The sequence below is a fragment of the Perna viridis genome, chromosome 8 (assembly GCF_037379345.1).
Source record: "Perna viridis isolate PV_CMFRI_1.1 ecotype Kerala chromosome 8, ASM3737934v1, whole genome shotgun sequence".
Classification (NCBI taxonomy): domain Eukaryota; kingdom Metazoa; phylum Mollusca; class Bivalvia; order Mytilida; family Mytilidae; genus Perna; species Perna viridis.
In genome coordinates, this window is record NC_142452.1 from 9480100 (window position 1) to 9490809 (window position 10710).

A 10710-nucleotide genomic window follows, 5' to 3' on the forward strand; every position below is an offset into this window, starting at 1 on the left:
AACATCAAAACAAATTTTTTTTGGCATGAAAACCACCGAAGTTTAAAAAGATGACAAGTATGCGTTAGCACTTTCGACGATTTATCAACACCATTATTATGGTAATTAGTGACAGTTTCTGGTTTTCTCATAGTTACTGTAAGAAGAAAATTTATTTGTTCATAGATACTACCTTCAAAAAATGAAGTACTGATACGTCCTTATAAACGACATGAAGTATCAGTCGTCATCAAAGTATTCATTTACAATGCCATAATTTCTAACACACACACACACACACACACACACCGTAAAACTTTCATCGTGAACACTGAGTCGATATCTTGAATGGAACTGAGGTTAACGGTGGTATAGTTGAATATTATTTCAGATCTATTTTTTTATTATTCTGAAAGAGTTATAATCACTTATTCGCTACCATCGTTTGCTTTGTTATCGATTTTTGTGTACTTCAAATCTCTCAATACCTTTTCGCCTCTATTTTACATGGGGTGACTCCAGTTATCTCGTTTTTTCTGTTTTTCTTAGTCATCCTATATTATTTTAAGTGCAATGTTCTAAGCATTTGTTTTGTCCTTATTAACACATTTTCTTAGTTTAATCTTTGATATATTTTAATCCTTTTCAAATATTTCCAATCATAATTCGATACACCTTATTTCATGATTTCGGCCATCCTCCCAAGTCAGGGTTTAGAATCCACCTCCCCTCCTCAAGGAGCGAAGGTGGACTCAAAACCCTGACTTGGGAGGATGGATTTCGACATTTGTAACTTTTAAGCAATGACTTTCCAGACATATATAATGGTAAAAAGACTTTTTAAATAAATGTGTTTAATTTCGACTTCCTGTACATTAATGTATTACAAAAAAAAAACATAGATAATTGTTTATAATAAAACTCAACGTCGATTTGCTAACCATAACATTAAAACGATAAATACAAAGGTTTTGACTGCCTCTTCATTGTTGGGTAAATAAGAAGTTCAGTAAAACTGTAATGTATCGGGAGAGGTCGAGATTTACAAATACCACCTTATTTGTAACCGTGCCTGACTATATAAAGACAAACAATGATAAATCCAGAACATAAAACTGTTTGCTTTCAAATACCACAAAAACAATATATCACAAAAACAGAATTGTTTATGATACCTAAATAAGTTTTAACACCATTTTTTAAAATAATTGTTGAATTCAAAAAATTTTGCAAATATCATACATTTTTAGTACAAACTTCTGTTAAATCAAAAGCCATATTTCTTCATTACAAACTTAACTTTTTATTAATTGGTAAAAGGCAATTTTTATACAACAGAATTTAAACCTTTCAATTCAACTGTAGACATGGCTTATCCTAATAACTTTATGTGAAAGAGTAATCAAGGGAACCAAGGTTATAGCGGTAATCAAAAGAATGTAATCCAGGGACAAAGACCAGACATGGAAAACAGACAAACACAACAAAGAACATAAAGTAACTAAAATCATACATACAAAGTAACAAAAAGCAAATGAGCAACTCGGACTCCATTAAAAACTGGGAGCATGGACCAGGTGCACCGGTATGGTAAGCATTCTCAATGTGACCATTGCTTCAGCTTCTAGAAAACACATACAAAGGTCATACATTTTCTCTCCATAGTAAAAGTACTAAACGACATAAATTGAGTATCATGAAAACAAATTCAAATAAAACAAAACCACTTGATATTTACAATGGTTGTTTCTATCTTCGCGTTTTTATAGCAAACAAATAAATTAGGGTTGTTCCATTGACTTGTAAACTGCAATCTTCTGCTCTTTATCTCCACAAAACACTGACAAAAATGTTTTTCTTATTTTCCAGAATTTTCCAGCAACAACTCGTCCCTGACCTCCATCAAAGCCTTGCCTAGTAAGTTATTTCCATTCCAGTTTTCAGGGTTGTCTCCCTTTCTGTCATACAAATGTAAACCTATTCCCCATTCCGTGTCAGTCTTGCTGGCAAACGCAAGCTTTTGGTTCCAGGCTGCCAAAAGCCAAGCCTTCAGACGAGGATGTTGTGAGAACTGAAAGTTGATATAAAATACAACTTTAAATTATAATATCTGTACGTAATTTTTTTCATCAGTTTTATTCTGTGAAATTGATAGTTGATAATTGTGAAAATGATATCAACTCCACATGTGGTCATATAAATGTAGATACATAACGTAAAGTGTAGACAAAAAAAAGGCCTAGATACCGAACAAAACTATTACATTTAATAACAGACGTATTTCACATTCACTTGATTTCTGGTAAAATTTTCATTTTCTTTTAGGTCAACTAATGCCAATTGTTAGTCAGGCGTTGAAAGGGGAGTAAAGTGAATAGACATTTGTTTCTCGGAATTTAAAACGATATATTAATATCAGTCTCTCAAAGTTTTCATGTTCGCAGACGTATTTCCAATACACTTCAACTGTCTTATATGCACCAGTTCTAAACACCTATAGTTGTCTATTATAGATGGTAAACTAGTTTCAAGCAACTTGGTGATAAATTGTCAATGTGAAAATGAACTAAGTACTAAATGTATGTCAAAACTATGCGACTGAAGACTGGTCTTTGTTTACAATCTGACCGATAAGGAATTGTTAAGACTAAAAAAACCTTTGCATAGTTTCCTCTAAGGACTACATCATACTTCAACTTGGACCATTCTGTTTCATCATATCCCGATACTTTTCTACCAAGCTTTCTTATTTTATTTGGATCAGTCTCTCTCATGATGGCATTAGATGTGGCATAGTCTTTGAAAGTTACTAAAAAATATAGAAAGCTGAAATAGCTCGCCTGGCTCATTAATACAGTACAATGCAAACTCTCACAAGGTGGGCTTTATCGGTCTAACCCAAATTAAACTACACTACCATGTCATACCAGTTTATATCAGTAATAAATCTAGAAAACAATCATCCTCAAAATCACAAACTCAGTTTTGTACAAACAATTTTGGTAATGCAAGACACATAGTACAAGATGAATAAAATGTTTTGCAGAGCGCGCCATGATACAACCGCAAAGGTCGAACCCTGAACAGTTTGGGTAAGTATGGACATAACATTTAAACTTGATACAGCCTTGAATATACATTTGACAGGATAAGAATTTGACCAGAATTAAAGTGGCCTCATTTTGGTCCTTTATTTCTATATGGTTAAAATCAAAACTTCTAAAATTAATCCCAACTTTCAGTTAGGGTGTATGGCACTATATTAAATTAGAATAAAATACAAATGTAATCTTAATTTATATAATTTTATTCAATTTCGTTTTTTGTTTTGTTTGTTTGTTTGTTTGTTTGTTTATGTGGGTGGAACAGCTGTTGGAATATTTGATGTAAATATAAATACAAGTCCTTGTGGCCAGGCTACTTAACAACTAACGTCAATTCAAATGACTGGAATGTACAGGGTTGACACTTCAGATATTCAAATGACTTCGTGGCACATGACAAAGTCATATTCCTGAATATTCAAATACTTTAGTAGGTCTTCCAATAAGCAAACATATAAAAATAATAGAAACTATGTAAAATCAAAATTACATTGAGCCTGATAGGAATGTTTTTGTTTGTTGAAATAAAATTCTGAAAATATTTCTTGGGGTTCGTGTGTATTATAGAAAAGGATCTGCAGAAAAAAAAATTTTGAAAATTGAATTTTTAGGATTTTTTCTCGAAGATTTATGTAACTCAAACGGACTATAAAAAAATATTGACCGGTTTATCCGTCAGTTTCAATGCCTGAACAAACTCTTACATGTAAACACATAATTACGGAATGACTGCTATAATTTTTGGTAAATTTGAAGTAACCTCAATGCCCTTGCAATTGGTGCACACTAAATAACCTGCGTAGCAGGTTATTTTAAAGTGTGCACCGCGTGATTGAGGTTATTTCTTCATAGACCGAAAAATATAACAGTCTTTTCTCATTATTTAATGCAAGTACCAAAATTCAAAGAGTAAATCATTAAAAACGTTTGATGACGTCACAGTCATTACAAAATTTGGTCTAAGAGATGATAAACGAAATTCTTAATGCAATCGGAAACCGTGTTACTTCTGAAATTAGAAAATAAAATGTGGTTTCTAACGATAATTACTAGTGCTTCGTCAATTTATAATCAGATTTTACAGCAAAGGAGTTATAGATTTATCGACGTACCGCATACATGTACCGACTGGGCCGTTTATAGGATGATGGACACGTCTAGCTACTTTTTTGTGCATAAATCGCACAAAATTTAGACAATTAACAAGCATGATCAGAATTTATATTCAAAGGTTAAAACGTATACATGTAGACAAGTGATGTACTTTACTATTTAAAGATTTCACGTCTGATAACAAAAAATCTTCTCATCCATTATCGTGAATCATCATAAAATAAAAACAGACCATTATATCACATTGAACTATCATTTCCTTATATGCATGTTTCATGACATATCATAATAATTCATTGGAACATGATGCTTCAGGGCCTTAGCTTTCAAGGTTCTTAATGTCGTTTATGATGTACATATATCGTCTATTCATATGTTAAACTGAGTACTGCAAAGACATATGTAATCCATTCATATGTCAAACTGAATACTGCAAAGACATACTTCGAAGATTTTGAACAACACAAACACACGATAAAAAACAATCGTTTTAGTCCCTCCTTACGTCATAAACAAAATTTGAACCCAATATAATAAAGATGTTCATTTTTTTTTTAAACAAAACGGACCATCCTCCCAAGTCAAGGTTTTGAGTCCACCTTCGCTCCCTCAAGCGAGCGAAGGTGGACTCAAAATCAAAACATGAAACCCGTAAGAGTGAAACTAGTCGTAACTTTTGGCGTGTCACAATACTTTGATCTGCTATGACGTCAAATTAATAAATGTTCAAAATTTGGGAAAAACATTTTTTTTCTCATTTATTAAAAAAAAAGGAAAAAAAAAAACACTTTCCCAATAATTTAACAACAAAGATTTTCAAATAAAAATATTGATTTCGCTTGCTCTGAAATATGCCGGAATAAAAATAATGCAAACACAAATTCTAATTAGATCTACACACCCCTTTTGTGTCTAAAGGGTTTTATTGTCCTTGACTATTCCTACGAGTCTCGCACAGATGGTACAAGTATGGTAAAGCTCACGGTGCTCGCTAATATAGACAATGCCTACTCCATATTAATAATTCATATTTTTAATGATTATTTCATTTCAAATGAATATGAACACAACGTTCTCTGCTCACCAAGCACTGCTCATGCATGAGCCTACGACCTATTTGCCATTTAGAGTGAACCTAATACTTGCCAAAAAAAATGTGTGCTCGCTTATAGATAATGCCTACTCCATATTAATTCAAGAAAATTCTATGGACTCAGTTTATCATTATAGCAATTTGAAACACGTAAAAAATATTTTTAATAACCTGGTGACCTTCGCTGAAAATTCACATACTGGTTCCAAATTGAATGTTCTAACCAATAACAATAGTTGTAAATTGCTACATCCAAAAGTTATGTTATAAAATCGGATTTTGGGTTTCTTGTTCTAGATAATTATTTCTGAAAGTTTACTTTTTGTAAAGTTCATTACTATGTTCTTGTCACCAACTTGCCATCAAACAATTACAAACTAATATATCTTAAAAAAAATGACGTATTTGAGTTCATGGAATTCTAAGACCACGAACCGAACTCGTTCGAAATTGAACTCTCTTATGAGCCCCCTGAATGGAAATATATGTAATCCAACTAACACTTAAAGTTGTAACTGTTGAAATAAAACGATTACCACAAAAAATACAGTTAAAGATTGACATAAGTAGCGACCATTTGATTTTGAGGGACTCACAAATTTTGTGGGCTCAGAATATTTATATTTTGAAATTATGCGGGTCAGAAAATTTATTATCTACCACATCGGTGCAAAGACTATTTTTTTTTCAATTTCATTGTATGGAGTATTTGAACTTCGATCAGAAAATTTATTCATAGGCCAGAATATTTATTTTCAACTTTTTCGGGGGCTGAATATTTATTTCCAAAAACCGCCAACCCTTCCTAAAAAACAAATGGTCGTCCTCTAATGGTCCTTTGTATCTCCTAAGTTCGGACTATCCGTAGATAAAGATGGCGGCCCTATCTCCACAGATAGTAATGGAAAGCTCTTTTCAAATATTTGATCCATCAACAATAATAATGAAATAAAACTGATAGACCGGATACTGGGTGATTTCACTGTACACGTTGACGTACTCCCAAACAGTTAGAGTGGGGAAACGCTCTCGGCCCCACGTGGGGTCTGGGAGTAAGCCAGAGCGTCAACACAACAGCCCAGCCGCTAGTAGGACAAACCCTGAGTTCTTCGGTCAGGTATCCCGAAGGATGGGCTCCAATACCTTCTACTACTAACTGGCATTACTAACAGAATCACCGTAAGGGGCGGTCGTGCGAGATCCGTAAGGATAGTCAAGACCGTAAAAACCCCCAATCGTCATCACTGGGTGATTTCTTTTTATATTTATGTAGCGACAGTGAAAATCCTTGCCAAAAATTTCCACAACAAAAAGAACTTTTTATTCAGTCACCCCAACAAGACCGGATAAGCGTACACTGGCGAAACCAAAGGCAAAATTAACACATAGACCAGAACGGTAATAAGAAATTTCAGAACAGCATGCAAAGTCAATCAAAACCAAGTGTTCAAGTTATGAAAGGAACAGGGATAGTATATAAAGTCTCTGCCCAGAGGTGCCTCAAGCAATGTAAGCAACACATCCACACTTAGTGGATTCAGACATGACAGAGATTCAAATTAATGAGGAAGACCGAGAAAAGAGAACGTTTAGACTCATCTGATATCACAACTACTACATTTAAATTTAAACATTTTTTTCTACTATATATTGTCTTTAAGATTGTGAACAATCGATTTTTGTCTATTTGTTTTGACACTAGTAAAAATGAAAACAAGCATTTTTTTTATATTTACCATGGAAGGAAAAAGCATTACAAAATACTGATCAAATATACTTCATAGATCGGCTGTAGCACTGATGTTTATACATTGTTGCTACTAATGATACAAAGTGAGTTTTGATCAATCTGAATTGGATTTATTATAAGTTACACATAATCAGACATATTCATGTATTAAAAGTATACATATGAGCATTTTATTCAAAATTGCAATTGGTCATCCTAACAACCAGAAAGCAAAATGTTCAATCTACAATACATAGAGAAAACTTTTCTATTGTATTGAAAAGTATCTATAGAGTATTCAATTCTTTATTCTCTCAAATCAAATAACAGTGGTATAGAGGAACATTATGTATTACAGTATTACAATAAAAGAATGGACATACAGTTTACAATGAAATAAAGAGAAGTTATATATTTTATCAAATGTCTAGAGAATATAATGATTTAGACATTACCGGAGACAATTTTAGATTTGTCTGATTTGTCTTACTTGGTATCTAGATTTCACAGAAACCTTAAGTGTTGGATGGTATACCCAATTTACCAAGAGAAAATGTGTATCGTATTGAAGATGAACACCATGTTAGATTAGACTGTACAAGGTGACTGATTAAATACAAATTGAGGCAATCATCAAATTTATACTTTTTTAACTGTAATAAAATTTAAAAAGGTTTTACATGTATTTATGTTTACTGTGGTAGCTATTTTTGTCAATGAAGCCACGACAATGGCCGAAATTAACCTAAGCATCACATGAAAATCTTGCTAAATATCATAATTTGCGGTAGCACTCACATGCATCCCCGATAAATACCACTGTGAATGGAAAACAGTGATACGTGAAATGGAAAGGAGTAAAAATAACCATGAAATTGATAGTTAATCAAACAGCTTGCAAGGGTAATTTCGCCTCTTCCATTTTATTTATAGAAAATCAGTGTAATATTTACGCACTATTTAATGACTTGTTTCTTCGGACTGTTGATCACGTGGTGAAAAATTGTTACAGCCATCGGCCATCTCACGCGTATGAATATCTCATGACCTTCTAAAGAAGAAAAGTTTCTGAAGCTGAAGGGGACGCCAAACGGGTAATAGTTTTATTAAATAAGGTGGGTTACTGCACGAAAGCACTCCCTAATGTAGGTATCATTCTTTCAATACAGATACTATTTGCGAATAAGTTTTGATTATCTTGAGGGAAAAATGGACATTTTTTTCTGTGATTGATTTATTCCACTTCGTCCATGGGTGGACATAGGGCGACTACAGTTTCTCTCCATTCGCTTTGGTTTTGGGCGATGGTGTTACAATTTTTTCTGTAGCCCTAGCTAGTACTCTCGGGTCATCCCGCCATCTTGGATTTCTCCAGTTGAGCATCATGACAAATCTAAATATATTCTTTAATTTGCCTGACAATGTTTAGATGTAGACTTAAAATAACTGAAAATAGTATTTGAGAGAAGAAGTTTTATATATTTAAATACTGAAGGGAAAATTAATCCTTTTTTCTGCCAGTCAACCCGTTAGTACAGTACTTTCGCGTCACCCAGCTTGCATCGCAAGTCAAATCTTCTGTATAAATCCTGTTTAATTTTTTTGTATATCATTGATGTACATTATTTGTAAAATGTTTTTTTGTATTCTGTTAGTTTATGATAAATAGGTATGAATCTGTCGTGATCTCGTAGTCCTGACAATTTACCCATTTTTGCTGTGTAATGTATGATTACATTCATGTTACAAACTTAAGAAGGTTTGAACTTTTTGAATCAGTTTATAATTATGCAACAATAGCTGAAGTATAGGTATTGCACGCTATACATACATTGTATGTACCAACAAATACTTGTAACATGTATTCTTTTTCCGACGCAGTCATTTACTGAATGAAATGTAGAAAATTATAAGTAAAAGAACAAATTTTACTGCGTTAGCAATCTTTTTTTGTAAGATAAGACTTGATTACAATGTGTTACTTGTAAACAGTACAAAAACCTAGTTTCAATTGATGTATTCATATCATTGTTTGTCATCTTAATATATATACACATATTAACAATTAACAACACATGTTGAAAACTGTGTAACGTACTTGTTTTTGTCTAAGTTTAGAACAGATAGTAAAAATGTTATTTACCAAAAGTTTTCAATTTCTGTTTATTTAGAATATTTTGACAGCAATGCATTTAATGGGGATGGGACTTGCTAGTTATCTGATTTAGCCATTAAAAAATATATGGGGTCCATTAGTACTGAAAGACACAAGTTGTTTGAATGACATGAAAATACAGATTGTTTCTATCACAGTCTTGAATACCCTTTCTGCATCTCTCAGGACTGCTCCATTTTATGACTGTTAGTAACTCTATTTAGTAGAGGTGAAAGAACCTTGGTTTTGGGTGAACTACTATGTTGATGCTTTGGTCTGATTGTATCATCATAATTCATTTTGAAAGTAATTAGACTGCAAAAATGGAAAATTTACATGCTTTGACACAGGAACACAGGATTCAACAGTGGTTTAACTAAAGAGTCTTTGTCCATGTATGACTAAGGGAGAACTTGGAGCTGTATAAACATTTGCTTCAATTCTATGATAAATAAAAGCAAAAGCTATGTTGTGAAATGATATAAAAAAGCAAAACAAAACTTGGAAGAGTGAATCAATATATACATTTTTAAATGTGTATTGTCAAATCAACTCAAGAAGCCATGGCTGCTCTGAAACGGTCTTTGAAAACAAAATTCGTCTAAGAGAAAGAATGGTAAAAATTATTACTTCCCATAGTTTAAAATATTACAATCATTTTTTTATGATTAGAAATGTGATTGTGCAGTACGAAACAGAGCAGACTATGAAGGCTTCATTGACTCAGTACTTCAGTACTTTGATTATCCTAGTCTCAATCACTGTCTGCTTATGAATTATTTTATAAAAGTTGGGTAGGTATGGAAGTTGTCGTGCCATCCAATAATTATTCTATATAGGAATTCTTAATTCCATCAAAATAAAAATTACCTTTTCACTTCCAATTTGTACACTGGCAAATCACATTAAGAGCCAAACAAGACAAGCCATCCCCTCATGGAACATTTTCTGATTTGTTACCAACTACACACCCAAATATTTGATAGAGTAATTGACTACAACACATGTTAAGAAATGAATTTATATACTTACTTGCTTTCTGGTACTGAAAGAATTGCTCAGCTGAGTTGAACCATTTTTTGTCAACTTTGAAATTGCATGGATAAAATTGACTGTATGGGGAATCCTTATAACAGAAAAGAGTGCACCCATTGGCAAATCTCATTCCTGATCTATAAATTAAAATGAAGATAAAAACATATATAATACAGGAATGCAATGAATGTTTAGACTTATAAATGATGTATGATAAAAATGTGTTCATCAGAAGGTTTCCTGTAATAAATCAAAGGATACACAGGCAAATGTGCCGCACATGAGAATCATATGGTTTGCACCATATGATTATCATAAATATCGAGTATCATATGATAATCATATGTTTTTCATAAACATATGTTTATCATATGATTATCATATGTGGCATATTTGGCTGTGTATAGAGAAACATTATCTTACAAAGTATTACAATAATCAAACTGAACCTGGTAGATATTGGGGTGGGATCTTCAGTCAACAATCATTAGAAATATGTATG

The 10710-nt window shown here is 32.7% G+C and overlaps 1 protein-coding gene across 1 annotated transcript; it reads right to left on the reverse strand.

The window, feature by feature from the left end:
• Window positions 1-849: 849 nt before the first annotated feature.
• Window positions 850-10341, reverse strand: LOC148609235 (protein irg-1-like). The gene is made up of 3 exons (XM_088540948.1): window positions 10206-10341; window positions 2637-2788; window positions 850-2050 (listed from the first exon to the last, which is right to left on the reverse strand). The coding sequence occupies exons 1-3, from the start codon at window positions 10336-10338 to the stop codon at window positions 1838-1840; spliced, it is 498 nt and encodes a 165-aa protein (XP_088397074.1). The 5' UTR covers window positions 10339-10341; the 3' UTR covers window positions 850-1837.
• Window positions 10342-10710: the final 369 nt, after the last annotated feature.

What these genes read in the sequence shown, in the direction of transcription:
- LOC148609235 (XM_088540948.1), bottom strand. Translation starts at nt 10,338, where the DNA reads ATGAGATTTGCCAATGGGTGCACTCTTTTCTGTTATAAGGATTCCCCA. An exon ending in CTTTCAGTACCAGAAAGCAA is followed by an intron (nt 2,789 to 10,205) that starts GTAAGTATATAA and finishes TATATTTTTTAG; the next exon opens with TAACTTTCAAAGACTATGCC. An exon ending in TTAGAGGAAACTATGCAAAG is followed by an intron (nt 2,051 to 2,636) that starts GTTTTTTTAGTC and finishes ATCAACTTTCAG; the next exon opens with TTCTCACAACATCCTCGTCT.